Source organism: Lagenorhynchus albirostris, chromosome 11 (assembly GCF_949774975.1).
Source record: "Lagenorhynchus albirostris chromosome 11, mLagAlb1.1, whole genome shotgun sequence".
NCBI lineage: Eukaryota > Metazoa > Chordata > Mammalia > Artiodactyla > Delphinidae > Lagenorhynchus > Lagenorhynchus albirostris.
The window spans coordinates 21,466,085-21,484,335 of NC_083105.1; the positions used below are offsets into that span (position 1 = coordinate 21,466,085).

The 18,251-nt window shown below is 35.4% G+C and overlaps 1 protein-coding gene across 3 annotated transcripts in view; it reads right to left on the reverse strand.

Moving 5' to 3' along the window:
* SCYL2 (SCY1 like pseudokinase 2) overlaps positions 1–18,251 on the reverse strand; it is a 58,411-nt gene that overhangs the window by 2,905 nt on the left and 37,255 nt on the right. For all 3 annotated transcript variants that reach the window (XM_060164812.1, XM_060164813.1, XM_060164811.1), the window contains 10 exons: positions 17,707–17,832; positions 16,598–16,774; positions 14,778–14,900; positions 10,999–11,112; positions 9,609–9,741; positions 7,415–7,533; positions 3,029–3,129; positions 1,512–1,578; positions 1,279–1,374; positions 165–284 (listed from right to left, as the gene is read on the reverse strand). In XM_060164812.1, the coding sequence (XP_060020795.1) occupies positions 165–284; positions 1,279–1,374; positions 1,512–1,578; positions 3,029–3,129; positions 7,415–7,533; positions 9,609–9,741; positions 10,999–11,112; positions 14,778–14,900; positions 16,598–16,774; positions 17,707–17,832 (1,176 nt within the window). The remainder of the gene's footprint in view (positions 1–164; positions 285–1,278; positions 1,375–1,511; positions 1,579–3,028; positions 3,130–7,414; positions 7,534–9,608; positions 9,742–10,998; positions 11,113–14,777; positions 14,901–16,597; positions 16,775–17,706; positions 17,833–18,251) is intronic.

An 18,251-nucleotide genomic window follows, 5' to 3' on the forward strand; every position in this document is an offset into this window, starting at 1 on the left:
AGGCTCAAGAGGGAGGGGATATGGGAATATATGTATACATACAGCTGATTCACTTTGTTGTACAGCAGAAACTAACACAACATTGTAAAGCATTTATACTCCAATAAAGATGTGGAAAAAAAACTGTAGTATGCTTGAATTATGCAAAAGAAATGAACTCTGACCTGCTTGACTGGAGCAACAGGTGTGTGCACCTGGGGTTTAAGAGGTTGCTGGCTTTTCAACTTCTGTGCCTGCTCCTGTTCTTTTGCCAATTTTTGTTTTTCTTCAAGTGTAAGTGATGCCTGAAAACAAAACAAAACCAAAAAAATCAACTGACAACTTTCATAATTCCATTTGTAAAACAGAAGATTTCTTTTTGGTATGTCTGACAATACCAAGTAGTTTACAAACTACTCCTGTATTGGTGATTGCCACAGCGTAAGTTATACTTTGAATTACGGTAAAATTTAACTTTAGGTAGAAACTCACAGGATCCCTGCTAAACTATTTCCAGTATGAAAATAATAATAAAATTATTATTTTAAAACCATTCATTAGAATCATCTTTTTCCAGACAATGAGAATATGACTAGGTGATATCATTTTATAAAATTGGGAGATTCTAGCTCACCCTAAAAATATTTTAGAAACTCATCAAAAAGCTAAGTAAAAAGGAAACAACTTTTTTTCTAACGTGAACAATTTCTTTCACTGCTAATGTCTGCATCAAATTCAACATCTGTCTTTTTCTTGTATCAACTTTGCCAACCTATAAGCTCGCAGTATGTCCTATTAACAAATTTTGTAAACCACAATGTCTAGTAGTTCCTTGGCTCTACACGTACAGGTACTCATATCTGTTGAATAAACAGAAGAAAACTGCCCTCAGCAGAAATTCAAAACTGACATATTTTTTATATCGGATGCTAACCAACATTTCGATTGGAAAGTATCATTTTAAAGTTTGTTATTCAAAATCAGAATCAGAGAAGAGACACTGTAGAATTTATCAAGGGATGTGACCGGCAAAGTACAGTAGAAAGGACAAAGAGGTCAGGCAACCTAGAAATGTTACCAACATGGGAGACTGAATAATAAAGAAAGTTAAAAATCTTAAGCATGTTTATTCTCAACATGAGTCAGGTCATGCATGACCCACTGATAACTTTTAAATTTCATAAAGATAATTAAAGAATGTTTCTTATTAAGCTAAATAGTATTTTCCAACAAAAATATGTGGTTTTAGAAGTTATATAATATAAATACGAGTACTAAAAGAACAGTAAAGACACTTACTCTTTTATGTTTATTCTGTAACCCATCCTCTTTATTTTCTGAGTCACCACCAGTCAGAAGGTCTGCTCCAATGTTGTTAAAGACTTTGTCAATATGCTGAAATACCAAAAGTGAACCAGCTGAATGACGTGCAAGATTGTGATTTTACTGCTTAAAGATCAGAGGCCCCCGAAATGGAGCACACTATCAAGCATTTTTTTTCAAAAATTAGAATAATCTAAATATCTTCTTACCTGAGACCCAACATTTGTAACTTTTGTCTCCTCAGAAGCATTCATTTGATTTCCTATATCCAAAGATCTGTGAGAGAGTTATGACAAAGCAATAAAAAGAAATGTATGTTTTAAAAATACTTGTACTAAAAATAGTTCATCCACATGGAATTTACTACAATCTAAACAAACTGCAACTTCATTCTTTAAGGAGAATCATAATCTCTTTCGTTATTTACTACTATTAGTGTCTGCTTGCCCCCAAAATGTACATTTGTACACATGTCTTTTTTTTAAAGCTCAGCATTTGAGATTTACTGGAGAACTTAGTGTCATAAAACCGGGCAAGCATGGTTCTTACCATAGGAGAGTTTACAGCTCACTGAGAGACAAGATATGATATGGGAACTTAATGTGATTAAGTTCAGAATCTGTGATTCTAACAATAAATGCTATAATCACTGAATAAGTGATGTGGACAAGATCTATGCCTTGAAAAACAGGTAAGATATAGATAGGAAGGAGAAAAAGAGAATACATAGAAAATTTCTCTCTGTTGTAATTTTTAAAGATTATTTTCCAGGGTTCCTAAGTTAATATAGTCAATCCATTAAACATGATAAATATATACATCACAGAATACTTAGTGCATACAAAGAGCTATTTCACATCATTCTACACCTTGTGTATTTATTTCCATAAAGCTTTCATCTTACACAGGAGCAGAACCTAAAAAGTTTCTTTTGGGGGACTTGGCTCATGATTGATACCAATTTTACTGATTTTCAGATGTCTTTGACTCAGGATTAAACTTTAACAGGCATCCTAAAGTCATGTTTTGCCTCTGGAGCAAAGAGTATAGTGGAGATTTGATCATAAAAACTGGCATTTTCCACTGAATAATTTTTACCCTTCCCCTCTTCCTTTGAATACTAGTATTTTGCAAATAATTGAGAAAATCCTCCCTAAAAACAAACAAAAAAAGAGGTACACACTGTGGTACTACATATGGAATGAATTCTCTATAACTGTTTCTGGGGTTAGAGAAAAAAGAAGGAGAAATCAAAACACCAGGATTTCACAGATTTGAAAAATATTTTTAAGTGGTGCTCTTGGCAATCAGCACCCTGAGTTTACAATGCCAGTAACTAATGTGACAAGAGATTTTCTTAGAAACAGAATTTTCTTTATGTAGAGAAAATGCTAGGGTTACATCCTATTATGCTTCTGTATTCAGAAATGACATCAGATTTTCAACAACATTCTAAACTCAGTTCAACTTAATATGTTGGAAAATTTTTATATGCTTTACATATAGTCAAATTGAAATCCTTCGGAACATATGTATATATATAACTGATTCACTTTGTTATAAAGCAGAAACTAACACACCATTGTAAAGCAATTATACCCCAATAAAGATGTTAAAAAAAAAATGAAATCCTTCAATTTTTCTAGTCCGTATTCTAGAAAATCAACCATGACATAACTTTGATGTCACTCCTGGACCATGTGCAATTCATATGCAACCTACTTACTTCTGCTGTTCTTGCATTATATGAAGTTGCTCCAGTTTAGTCTTATGTTCAGACTCCAATCTATTAAGCATCTCTTTTATGACGGAAATGAAGGAATTGAACTGGTGTAATAAGAAATTGATATGGTTATAATGTTTCAAGTTAGCCACAAAGGTAATCTAATAAAATAATTCAACAAGTCATTCATAATATTCTCTATTTTTATCAGAATATGACCCACTCATAGCACTGATGACATAAGAATAGTACATTTTAGCTCAATATATCATAGCAAGCTTTTACAGTATCTCTGTATGGTGGTGATATAGTTGATGAGACTTTTAAGTTCCAGAAAACATGTTCTCAATAAGTTTTATATCCTAACAGCTATTATTCAGCAGTCTTATATAAATTCAACTCCAGCAGTTATTACATATTGATTTTTCTAGACTAATCCAAAAATGACCATCTAAATTTGTGCATATCTGAAAACAATCTGCTTAATAATGCATAAAAAATTACTCTTTATTCAAATCATTGTAAAAATGACGTTTGGCTAAAATAAGCCTGTTTTCTAAAAAGTTAGTAGAAATATTAAATATACATAATCTAACTTCCAAATAATTATAATTCATAAAGTATATCTAATTTAAAGTTAAACATAGTTTAAGCTTTGGTTAAACTTTACATAATAATTTTTAAATTTATTTATTTATTTGTTTGTTTGTTTTTGGCTGCATTGGGTCTTCGTTGCTGCACGCGGGCTTTCTCTAGTTGCGGTGAGCAGGGGCTACTCTTCATTGCGGTGCGCAGTCTTCTCATTGTGGTGGCTTCTCTTGTTGCGGAGCACAGGCTCTAGGTGCGCAGCCTTTGGTAGTTGTGGCTCGCAGGCTCTAGAGCGCAGGCTCAGTAGTTGTGGCTCACGGGCTTAGCTGCTCCCCGGCATGTGGGATCTTCCCGGGCCAGGGCTCAAACTCGTGTCCCCTGCATTGGCAGGTGGATTCTTAACCACTGCACCACCAGGGAAGCCCCTAGTTAAATAATTCTTATGGTACTTTAGGATCATCATAAACAATTTATTTTAATAATACCACATATTACAGGAAGACTCTAGAAACTGCTTTCTTCCCCTCCCCAAATCTTGCAACTACGTCTTTGGGCTGGGTGCTTATAAATACACTATTTTATTAATCCTCACAACTCTTCAAAGTAAATTTATTAATATTTCTACTTTATAAATGAGGGAACTCAGGCTCAGCAAGAGAGAAAGCAACTTACTCAGAAATACTAAATAACTTATATGGCAGAATTAGAATTCATACTAAGTCTGTCTCCAAAGCTTGTACTCTTTTCTACTATGTTATGCTGCCTCTCAACCATGCTCTATCATCCATTTATCCTCTGTCTGATCATAAGAGTAACAAATGGCATGTTTCCTTAGCTGTTTACCATGACTGACTCTTTGCTGATTAGATTTTTTAACTTTTTAACAAAATATAACATACACAGAAAAGTATACATATAAAGGCACATCTCAAAAAATTCACAAACTGAATTTAACCAGTAGCCAGAAAAAGAACAGAACATTGGCAGCACCCCAGAAGCTTCCCCGTGCCCCCTTCTAGTCATTTCCTACCCTCCCTCGCCATATGACAAAACACTATTCTGACTTCTAGCAGTGTAGTTTTAACCGTCTTTGCGTTTCATACAAATGGAATCATTCAGTAGATCCTCTTGTGTCTGGCTTCATTTGCTCAACATAATGTTTGTGAGATTCATCTATATTGTTGCAGCATTAACATAGTAGGCCTGCACGGCTATCCTTGGAAAAGCCTGCTTGCAAGGTTGGCCCTTGGCTGGTGTCCAGGAACTCAGATTTTGGGAGGTTCCCACCATTAACTGATAATAGTGGCTCACTGTGTCTAACTGGAATTTGAGTACCAGGCAGGGGGTGCTACTTGATCAGCCCCCAATAAAAATTCCAGGCACCGAGTCTCCAATGAGCTTCTCTGGCTCGCAATATTTCAGACACACTGTCACAAGTCATTACCCAGGAAATTAAGCACATTCTGTGTGACTCCACCAAAAGATGACTCTGGAAGCTTGAGCCTGGTTTCCCCCAGACTTTGCCCCATGAACCTTCTCCCTTCACTGATTTTGCTTTATATTCTTTCACCATAATAAATCATAGCTGTGAGCACAACAGTTGGCTGAGGCCTGAGTCCTGCTGGTGAATCACTGAATCTGGGGGTGGTCATAGGAACCGTCCCCCAACACAAGTTGTGATTGTGTTTGGATTGCTGCATGGTGTTTTCTCTTTTTTAATCAAATGCTAAAAATGTATTTTCCTAAGTTACTTTATCTTTTTCACATAATGTATAATATACTTAGATTATTTTAAATCAGAACTGACAGAAGAGGGCAGTCTTGAATTAGGAACCCTGTCTATGAAATGAATAGGAAAGCAGACCACATCCATGCTAACTATTGTAAAATACAAGATGATATGAATCTAAATATTTCTGCTGATGAAAATAGGCCCCCCCAAAAAACAACCATAAAGCTGAAGAAAACTAACACACTTCAAATGTAATTATATATTCTAAAATAAGCATTTGAGAATATTTTAAAACACCCTAAATCATAAATATGAGAACTAAGAACAGAAATGACCAAAAGTTGAAGACTATCTTAGGCATGTTATCATTCTATTTTTCCCCAATATTCATCCTCCCTTTTTGCCAATCCTAATTTCAACCCTGCCATCCAAGATATGAAGAAATTATCAAGACAGAAACTGAAATCTAAGGACACAAACCTTCAGGGGCTTACCCTACCACTTCAAATGAAATTTTGGATCTGATTAATTTTATAAATTTCTCTATTTTGAAAACTCCATTCACTCAGCACTCTCCCCTATGCCAAAAGCTCTCTTGCTTAACTCTCAGCTTTCTGCTTCCTTCATTGCTCTAATTCACTTTTAGTCCTTAATTCCAAACCTTGCCAGCCTATCCATTTCTGACACTCTCAGTTAAATAGTAACCCTTCCCCATCTTTTCCATTAAACATCATTAAACATTAGTTTTATGGTGAACAAAATGCCTTGTCATTACTCTATACCTCAAATTTTCTCTCAATTCAATAAAAATTTTTGTTTCTGGCACTGTACTAAGTACTGGGGATGTAATGAAGAATAAGCTATAACAACCAGCCTTCTGGGAAAGTCAGACACACAAGTATATAGCTGTGACAACTACGGTGACAGAAGTATGCAGAGGTAATTCTATAATAACCTTTGAGTACATAGTCCCTTTGCTCAAACATTTACCACATCTTGAAAGTTCAAATACCTAAACGAGATGAGCATTTAAAGTCTGCCTATTCTAGGGCTTTCACTATCGTGGCCCAGGTTCAATCCCTGGTGGGGGAACTGAGATCCTGCAAGCTGCACAGCATGGCCAAAATAAAATAAAACGAAAGTCTACCTATTCTAGTCTCAATTTATCTTAATATCATCACTCCCTGATTATACTATAGGTATCTCTCAAACTGTATTATTCATTCCCTGTGGCAGATAGACTCTAAAATGGTCCCAATTATCTCCTCATTCTGCTACTCTGTCTTTCTGTAATCCCCTACCTTCAAACATGGGCAGGACCTGTGACTTGCTTGTAACCAACAGAATATGGCAAAGGTAACGGGATGGCATTTCCTTGATTACATTATAAGAGACTATAACTTCCATCTTTCTAGCAGACTCTTTGTGGTTTTGATGAAACCAGATGATGCCATGTTGGGGCCCATGAAACAAGGAATTCACAGTGGCAACCAGCTAACAGAAAGCAACAAAGTGAGGCCTTCGGTTCAAGAGTCTGAAAGGAATTTAATCCTGCCAAGGACCATTGAGTGAGCTTAGAAACAGATCCTCCCCCAGCTGAGCATTCAGATGAGACCTCAGTCTTTGACTGCAGCATTGTGAGAAACTGAGCAGAGCACACATGCCCTGGCTTGGCTGACCCACAGAAACTGTGAGATAATAAATTTATGTTGTTTTAAACCTGCAAGTTGTGGTGATTTGTGAGGTAGCAATAAATAATGAATACACAGCCCAGACATATTTTTTTTTCCCTTTGTTCATGTCAATTTCACAGTCCCAAATTTGAAGTAGTCCCCAATCCTACACATCTTTCAAAATTCTGCTCATTTACTATCTCCCAATTAGGCCTCCAATCAGTAATCCATCCTTCCAACTCACATACTCCTTACTTTGAACCCACAAACTTTCTTCATTCATCTCTTTGGCACATTTTTCCTTGTTTTACCAATTTATATGTAATATATTTATACATTCAATGCCAAGAAAACAGTAAGCTGAATAAACTGAATAAAGCACAAAACTACTCCTACCTGATTGAGATTAAGATTGTTTTCAATACTCAGGGGAATCAGATGAGGCAATACTTTTCCAGCCAACTGCTCTTTGGTGATTCCCAACTTCTTATGAGTAAAAGTACATTTGTAAATACCTGACAGAAAAGAGTAAGACAAATGTTATAATTCAGTACCACAAATCAATAGAAATCAGAAAAACAGTGTATCTATATGAAATCTCTTGATAATCAGTATAGTTACAAATTTTTCCTTATCAATGCTTAGAAGAAGGATGCTCTTATATATGGATCAGGGTGATTTCAGCTTTACTGTCAGTTTAGATTTAACATACCATGACACATTTATCCTGTATTCTTTTGGTTTTAAGAACACATTTAATGATAGTATAAAATTAAAAGTCTATCAGAACTAGATACAGTTCTTATAGTGCAGCAGTAAGGCTACAGAATGTCTCTCTATTCTGAACAAATCTAAATATATATTTCAGACATCTCATTCAAACTTGAGACATCTATTTAAAGTGTCTAAGTATAGGTCCTATACCTTTATTCACTTCTTTAACCAGACTCAACATCTATGAACTTTAATAATTTAAGTCAACTCCACACAAGTCCTTCCCTCTTGTCTTACCTATTTACTCAACTTTCAGGACCCTGCTTGATACACCTATTGCACACAGCCTTCATTTGGTAAACTGAGCACGTTTGCTCCTCATTCTCTGAATGCTTTTGTGTTATAAGTGTTTTGTATAGAATCCAAAGCTTTAGAACACACCATCTCCTGTTATTCTGCTGTTAATGCACACTTCACTTACATACTCAAAGAATAACTTTGGGGCTTCCCTGGTGGCGCAGTGGTTGAGAGTCCGCCTACCGATGCAGGGGACACAGGTTCGTGCGCCGGTTTGGGAAGATCCCACATGCCACAGAGCGGCTGGGCCCTTGAGCCATGGCCGCTGAGCCTGCGCGTCCGGAGCCTGTGCTCCGCAACGGGAGAGAGGCCCGCGTACCGCAAAAAAAAAAAAAAAAAAAAAGATTAACTTTGAGTGCCCATTAAATGCTTATTTGCAGGGCACTATGCTCATTACTTTCCCTTCACTTGGTCTCACTGATTCTCACAAAACTCCTATAATGGTATTATATTTATCCTCATTTGACAGATGAAGAAACTTTTCAAAGTCACTCCAGGAACTGGCATAGCCAGGACTGGGGTTAGGGCTCTTTCCACTATGTCAAACTTCTTCTCAAGAAGACTAATTTCTTTGAGCTCAAAAGTTTCATACCATATCACAAAAGTTCTATGTCTACAGAGGTCCACAACAGATTACTCACTGACCATTTCTACAAATATTTACTGAGGGCTTTCTATAAATCAGGCACTACAGTAGGTATTAAAGATACATGGCTGAATAACATAGTTTTTCTTCAAAACTAACAAAGAACTTCAAGTTCAGTAACTTGTTAATGTTTCTGTGATTCCACAGCTAGGTCTATCTCTGTTAGTACAGCAGACCCTGAACAGTTTCAGATTGGGCTTTAACTATTTATAGGCAATTTCAGAGTTTTTTTTACAGAGTGATTTATAATTATGCTGATAGAACAGAATGTGCTGTAAGGCCAATAATGCTTCATCGGCACATCACTTAGCAGTGAAAAATATTTGTTCAGACTTAAACATATCTAAATTAAAAACCAGCTCTACCAGTTATCAGCTGTATAACCTTGAATAACTTACTTCACCCCTCTGAGCCTCAGTTTCCTTACTGTAAAACAGAAATAACAGTACCTATCTCATTGGATTTTGAAGAGGACAAAATAAGGTAATGCAGAGAAAAGACTCAGCACAGTGCCTCTTACAAATCAGGTACCAAATAAACATCAGGTATTACTATTAAGACTGGTATCAGCATTTCAAGTAGTCTTGTTTGCCTCTCTTATTTAGTACCATTTTATAGAGAAAACTACATGCTATCATGATACCTGTGAAGCCAGGATTCCCAAATATCTTATTCCTTTATAAATGTCAAGTACTACCACTTTTGCTAAAATTAACACGAAGAAAAAGTTATATCATGGCATTTACCCCATCATTCTTCAGTTACTGAATGCTATATACATGAAAAGAGTACAAAATGGTTTTATAGATTGAAAAGTTTACTTGCATAACTGTAAAACAAAGTAGCATCAAATGACATTAAGTTTTCAGCTACCTAAAATTCCCATGAGGACTGCAGGTTCCTTGGATGGAATTTGTTGTAAGAACGGCAGAATATCATCAAGTACAAACCACTTATCCAAGTATTCCAAAATCTTTCCTAAGCACACTAATGAATTTACACGTACCTATTAAAAGAGGTAAACTGAATTAGTCATTTAAAGTCTTTGCAATCTAGACCAAAATATTTTAAGTATGAGTATAATCTTCATATAGGTATATGTTAAATCCTCAAGAATAAAAGTAGGTTTAAAAGCTCTCGTCCTTTATTAATATAGAAAATTCACATATTTATAAATTTCCCTGACTTGTTTCAGAAAGAATCTTTGATTGCTTTGCCAGGATACTAGGTAGTTAAAGGTAAGGAATGACTTTAATTTTATATCTTTTTAAATAAAGTAATTAGGATTTGAAAAGCTTTATTACACATTTGTTTGCCAAGAATATTTCCTTGGGGTCATTTGAATTATAAAAAAGGACTTGGGCTTCCCTGGGCGTGGTGGTTGAGAGTCCACCTGCCGATGCAGGGGACACGGGTTCGTGCCCCGGTCCGGGAGGATCCCACATGCTGCGGAGCGGCTGGGCCCAAGAGCCATGGCCTCTGAGCCTGCGTGTCCGGAGCCTCTGCTCCGCAGCGGGAGAGGCCACAACTGTGAGAGGCCCGCGTACCGCCGAAAAAAAAAAAGGACTAAATTTTCCCACCAAGTGATTAATTTTACTGGGCTTCCAGTATTTTTCTCTAATTCAGGTTCGAGTCATTCTTAAACTAAATATTTTAACAACATGTGAAAAGTATATTTGTCCTACATAAAGTTTTGTATTTCTAAATATATCTTTAATATAGTTACTAACACTTGATATTTAGGAGCTCTTTTATCACAATTCTATCAATTGTGATATCTATATTCTCTTGACTATTTTGATAAATATTTCACACCCTACTTTTTTAGCTAGAATTTGTTAAGATAGAATACTTTTAGTCAGGATCATAATATCAATGAAACTATTTTTTTTTAAAGTAAACTAAGAAAAGCAGAAAACAATTAGTTGGTAAAAAAACACAAAAAGCACCACATTTCTGCAAGAACGATGGAAAAAAAATAAACTGGATTAAAGCAGAAAAGGGTTAAGAAAAAAATTACTCAAATTTGCTACTGAAGCACTCAAAGTTAGGGGACAGGGAGTAATGTCAGGGATGGAATACTGTAAAATTATATATCAGGGAAAACTACAGCTATTGCTCACTTTCATAGTACTATATATAGTCTACTTATAGCCATGACAAAATATATGAACAAACTATAAAAGGGTTATTAAACAATAAGAAAATTATTTAAGCCAATGAGGCGTGAAAGAAAAACAAAAATTAATATGCTATTACTTACAGCAAGGGAAGCCGTTTGTAGACATGCATTTTTAATTCTTGGTATCAAGGCATTTTTCATGGATGGGTAGTCTATAAGATTTGCAAAGGTTGGAATGATGTTTAGACAGAGTTCCTATTAAGAAAATAAATCGGATCAATCTTAGAGACTCTCTCACATACTAAAAAACATTTTGCATTTGCATGGCTAATTTGTCACATAGCTTGAAATAAACTTTTATGTACGGTATATCATTTGACCTTTTCAACAACTGTTTGAAAGAAAAATACTTATTATCAATTTTGAATTTTACAGATGAGGAAACAGGCTCAGAAGACCTTGCTCAAATTCACGCTAGGTCATACAACTAGCATATATACCCAAATTCCCTGATCGCATTCCTAGTTTCTTTCCCTGATAACACAATTAATTCTTCATTTATTTTTAGAAATAGGAACATCTAAAAAAAAAGTAACATCTAAGTTTTGCTATCTTTCACAACAAGGGAAAATCAAGTACAAAGTCACGTAAAACTATTCCTCTTTAAATAAGGAATTTCTTAGCTGTTATATATATCCATATGATGGATATAAGACAAACATTTTGAAATATATTTTCAAGACTGTTTAACAATATCAAGGATAAAATGCAATAAGATACTATTATATAATCCCATTTTTTAAATCTGTCTACAGGCTTAGGGAAAAAAACTGGAAGGATATATCTGGGAATGTTAACTGTGGGCATCTCTGACAGAGGATTTTAATTTCCTTTATATTTTTAACTATTTCTAAATTCTGAAACTAAAGCCAATATAAATGACAGAAACAGAAAAGTTATTTAAAACGTTCTTGTTAACTTAATGCCATGCCATAGTGTAAATGACTGTAACTGGGAACTTCAAGGATAACAGAAGAAAGGGGGGAATGATGAAGGATTAAATGAGATAAAAAAAGAACAGGAAATGGCTTGAGAACTAACTGGCTGAAGAACCTAATCTCAGATACCTTATAAGGCAGAATGATCCTTGTAGGAAAGCAAAAAAGAGATTACTGAAGAAAATGGGGGTATAAATGTATATCAGGGAAGGAGTTATTGACGATATTTGGTAAACTTAAAGACATTCATTTATGGTTAGCAGATAGAAATGAATCAACCACTAAAAATCTGTTATCAGTATACTGGCAAGTATTTTATTTGCTTTAACTTATCCCCATACTTCCAAAAGGCAGACAGAAAGAAAAGAGTTAATATTAATATCTATTCAGAAGTATAATAAATTATGTAGGTGATATAACTTGAGGATAATAAATACAAACTATATTTAAGGGACTATTTTCCACAGATGGTAGAGAATGAGCAAGGATGAGCAGTCAGTGAGATACTGTGTTCCTGTTACCAGACGGGAACAAGGAAGTTCAGCGCTTAATTGATATCAGAGTGACAGAGAGACAGAGATTGACTGCACACATGCACTATGCCATATAATCCAGCAGTAGGTTACAAAGAGGGAAATCTTAAATAATGTCTAAATCACTTAGCTAGAGGAGGGGAGAACCATAGGAGGAGACAGAGTAAAGAACCTAAGAACAGGAGATTGAAAAAAACAAAACAAACAAAAGGAAGTCCAATTAGCATATTCTCAGGAACTTCTGCCTATTATTTTCTACTTTCTCTGTAACTGGTGGTGGGGAGGGGAGAATGAAAATATATTCTACGTTTATTTAAAGGTAAATAATTTTAAAAACTGGTTCTCATATACATTTCTATTAATGCCTCTAATGACCCTAACTTTTGTAAACCATCTTTTACTTTTCCAAATGCTTTTCTAAACTCTCTCTAGCCTCTTAAATAGTTCTAATCAAACTTCAATTTAAAAATACCATTCCAGGGCTTCCCTGGTGGCGCAGTGGTTGAGAGTCCGCCTGCCAATGCAGGGGACACGGGTTCGTGCCCCGGTCCGGGAAGATCCCACATGCCGCGGAACGGCTGGGCCCGTGAGCCATGGCCGCTGAGCCTGCGCGTCCGGAGCCTGTGCTCCGCAACAGGAGAGGCCACAACAGTGAGAGGCCCGCGTACCAAAATAAAAAAAAAAAAAATTAAAAAAAATAAATAAATAAAAATACCATTCCAAAAATGAATCTCAGAAGTTATCTCCTAGCCTTCTAACTTGCATGAAGCTTGAGGAAAAGATTTTTGTTTCTTGCTCTTGCTCTCTCTCCCAAAGCTTAGATAGACTTTAACTTTATCAGACTCGTACCAAGCAATGTTGATACTAGTTAATTGGACTGGTGACTAAACACTTATATTGAATGATATCAGAAAAGCTAGTTTCTAAAACTTGGCAAAGTGCACAACTCAATTTGAATTATGTATTAACTATTTTAATAAAATACTTGCTGGTAACTTATTGGCCAAACTAACCCTCTTAGGAAGAAAAATGACCTTTCACATCACTCGATCCTCCCTCTCCTCCCTAATTTCACTGAATATAAAACCAGGTTGACTACACAGGACTGTGGGAACGTTTCAAGAAGCTATAATTCACAATTCCTTTGGAAAGCACTTAAAAGTAATAGTAAGTACCTTCCCCAATCATTCCACGTCATTTGGACAAAGGCAGCAAGAGATGACGTTATAAGGAAAATTTTTAACATCAACTTCACAACTTGGAATAAAAGAAAACTTAGATAAGGACTGAAATGAGTCAAACAAGTGACCTTATATGTGTGGTATTAGGTTCGCATTTAAAAAAAAAAAAAGCTTTGGTCAATAACTTATAAAAAGTAAAATTCTGGGCTTCACTGGTGGCGCAGTGGTTGAGAGGCTGCCTGCCGATGCAGGGGACACAGGTTCATGCCCCAGTCCGGGAAGATCCCACATGCCGTGGAGTGGCTGGGCCCGTGAGCCATGGCCGCTGGGCCTGCGCATCCGGAGCCTGTGCTCCGCAACGGGAGAGGCCACAACAGTGAGAGGCCCGCGTACCACACACACACAAAAAAAGTAAAATTCTTTGTTTTTCTTTACTAGAATCTTTGCACTGGTGAAGAGACCATAAACTTTTAAATACGGCACCTTTTATGCAGTGAGATGTTCTTAACATAAGTATTTATTTTCCAAAGTGAGAAAAAAAAGCTCAAACTAAATTATACTTTTAATAGCAATCCAAAAATTTTTTTCCAGATAACCCATAGAACCAAAATTTTAGTAGCAAAATTACAGAACTAAAAGTTTGGCAAAGTATGTGATGTTTTAACAGCACTTTTGTAACACAAAAGCATGACTATAAATGCATTAGGGATGGTCACACTAAATTACTATCTGCTTTTCTACCTACCTCCTATACAAATTAACTTCAATGCAAAAGGAACATTTCTGAATAGAAGACTGAGTTACCAAACATGAAAGAAAATTATGAGTATGAGAAGTACCTACTTAACGCTTTCATAAGAAAAAGGCACATACATCTTCGTCATTTTCATTCATATACTAATTACTCATTTAGGAAGAAGGTATATAGCAATCCAAACTACAACAAATCAAAGCTTCTATAATAGTACATTACTGATAAGTAAAAGCAACAAATCATTTTACTTTATTAATACAGGTGTTCATCAATTGATTCTTCAAATTAGGAGTGAACACACTAGTAGTAGTATACATCATGCAATTCAATGGATTAATATATACTATTGAGCTTTACATTAAAAAAATTATGACAAACTTAAGAGGTACTTTACTTCTTTCTTTTGCTTTAAGAATCAAAATCATCATTAAAGGAAAAAAATTGAATATTATACCTGGATCTGAATGGAAGGAGCCTCTAGGGCTCTGTAAACCATTGGCAGGACACTGTTCTTTATCTCATCAGGAGGAGTTTTGGTTAGTAGCAAATCCATTTTTTGGAGGAAAATTAACAAAATCTGTGTAGAAAAGGCAAACAATGTATTAAAGTCTAGAATCTTTATGACACTTTATACATGTCAAAATTTAAAGTAGCTTCAAAAGAATAAGTTATGTATTTTGACACTCACCATGTTGCTAGCCTGAAGGCATGGAAGACAAAAACATATAAATCAAGTCTCTTATGTTTCTAGAAGCACTATATTTAACATCTGCTCTCAGTTTAAACATTTAAATAAAGACTAATGTCCTAACTCTCACATATCTTCAGTAATACATCACTCACCCACAAGTACCAACTATCTGCAAAGCTACCGGGTAAAAAAATAAAAGCCTGAGGGCAGCAAAGTCAGATGTCCCAAAGAAGTAAATTCCATCACTGGGCTTCCATAAAGTTCAAGAGAAGAAAAGGTACAGAAATGAAAAGGACTGTCGGGAAAAATTCTAGAAACATTTTCAATTGTCCCTGATCATTTGTTTGCCACCACATATGTAAGTAATAAGGAAGAAACTATCCCTTCTATCCATGCAGAATACTTAGTTTTGTCAAGGCTCAGTTAAAATTTTTCAGAAGGGATTTTTAGCTAGACGACGACGACGACTACTACTACTACTACTACTACTACTACTACTACTACTACTACTACTACTACTACTACTACTACTACTACGGGAAAAAAAATACAAAGAATGAAGACAAATAAGAGCTCAGATGATAGGTTCCTTAGGATCTTATCTGATGCATAGCTTAGTGACCATGCGACTCCACTCCTTTCCCTCCTGACACCTTGACCATGTTTGGAGAACTCTGCTTCGAAGCCTACAGTTCTCTCACCTGCCCTTTCCTTAAGCAGGGAAACTCCTGTCTTACTACCACAGACTTCCTTCTGTTCCCCTCCTTTCAATGGAAGGACCACAAACAGTCTGTCATAAAACGATTAAATCAGGTAATCAATGGTTTACCAATAAGCTCTTGCCATGTAGTAGCAGAAACTTAATAATATTTACCATGTGCCAGAAAATTTCATTTAATTTCAACAACCCTTTTCACATTTCAGAAATGAGCAAAATAGAAACTTTAAGAGAGTAATGACTTGTCCAAGGAGATGAAGAAGGCGAGATTCTAACCCAGGTATGTGACCCTACTGCTCTCTTAAATCCAAGTCTACTTTGAATCTGGCAAATAAATATTTTAATAGTGTCTATAGCAGAGACTAATTAAATTTTCCCTTAACAATATATACACACACATATTACTTCCATGGTGCTGGAAGCATTTCTCCTCTTCTGGTGAAAATATTTATTAGCAATAAAATAAACAACTGGCATAAACCATCTACAAATTAAAGACTCTTAATAACAAAACAAAAAAACAGAAATACTTAAAAGTGCAGGAGAAAAATAAATATTTTCCTAAACCTGTAACTTTCAATAAGGCAATGGGAACAATATAACACGTGCAAAATCTCATTACCATTTGTTTTCTGAGACAGTAACTTGTGGAGAGCTACAGACATTTATTTGCAAAGTTCAATTATAATTTTAGGAATGGTTCACTTCAAACATATGCAAAATAGCTTCTAACTAATGGAAAAGAAAGTCTCTCATACTTACCTCAATTTCTAAAAAGTCAAATATCCTTTCCTTTTCTTTTCAATGATAGTTATCATTGACTAAGACCATTGAATAAACAGGAAAAAAATATCTACATACATACCTGGATTGGCTCCTGCTGTTTAAAAACAGGGCCAAGTTCAGGTAGAATTAACTTGACATATTCTTCTTTGGTACATTCTTCAGCAATGAGTAGAACATTGGGCAAAACAAAAGGTACCATGTCAGGGTTTACAAATTCTGAAGTCAAACATGGCAAAATTCTCTGCACAATGACACGCTGAAAGGCAAAAAATGTTTTCATAAAACTAATCTTTATATCAGGTCTTTAGTATTAACATTGAAGTTAAGAGTCTAAAATCTTCAATCCCTTTGGGTAAGGTGACTATGTAATTTATAGTTGAAACTGGGACACTTTTGAGAGTAAAATAGGGTGCTATTGCTAATTATGCCAGGACAAAAGACATAACTTGGGAACATCACAGATAAAGAGGGACATACGATTACCCTTCCTTTAGGAAATCTTCCCCAATTAGTCTTCACTAATACAGTTCTCCTCTTAATTTCTTCATTACTTATGATTCATACCACACATTGTTAATTGTTGTTTCATGCACGTTAACCCTATCTACACTTACTGTAAAGCCCTTGAAAGCAAGGACAATATTTTGTTTCCCATTTATTCTCCACAGCATCTAAGTAAAGGGCTAGACAAACAGTGCATAACCAATGAATATCTGATAGATTAAACACTGGAGATATTTCTGCAAAGGAATTACTAGTTTTCCAGCCAGTGGCTTCTTTAGCAATCACTAATATTTTTATACCATATTATCCTCACGATTTAATAAGCCAGAAAGGGAGAGTAAAGGAATTGGAGAGACTAGTATCAATACAGCAGTATAACTGCTAGTGAGGCAGTGATTTCCACAATGACGGTTTACGGAATTCTCTTCTGATGTTTAATGTCCAAGTGCTGCCCTTGCATAGGTGGTATCCTTCCAATTTTTTACCCTATTTAATAATTTTTGGAGCACACACAAAAGGTCCACTAAACTTTTGTGACTTCAGTCTGTAGCCTTTTATAGTCATTTATATACCCCTGGCAAAAGTTACATTTTTTTTTTTTTGGAAGGGTTATTATAGTAAGTCAAAGTAAATTTTAAATTCTATACTCCTGACTATATAATAACAAACTGATCAACAACAAACCTTGGGCAGTTTTGGCAGAACCTTTGGCAGTCCTTTGAAAAACTGTGATTTCTGAAGGTTATCTCTTTGGAATAAGGTATCAAAATACTGCAGTGTTACTGCACCAACATCATCAAAGAAGGGAATCTAAAAACAGAGAAACAGAATTATTCTGATAAGTATTAAAGTATTTCTCATATCTGAAACTGACACATTATGATGAAAAAATATTCAGAAACATTTAGCGAAATGCTAAAGACCACTTAATAAAAATTCTAATTATAAAAATCAGAATAAGAAAGTAATAAATTATTTTTCTTTTCAAGGTCAGTTTTTCAGAAACAGTACCTGTGAGTTAGCTGCACAGTAACATTTTCTTTACATAACTAGTAAAATATTAAAAGATTAAGTAAAATATCTTGAGGGCATAAACAGTACCATTCATTAAAATCCATTGGTTAGGGGCTTCCCTGGTGGTGCAGTGGTTGAGAGTCTGCCTGCCAATGCAGGGGACACGGTTTCGAGCCCTGGTCTGGGAAGATCCCACATGCCGTGGAGCGACTGGG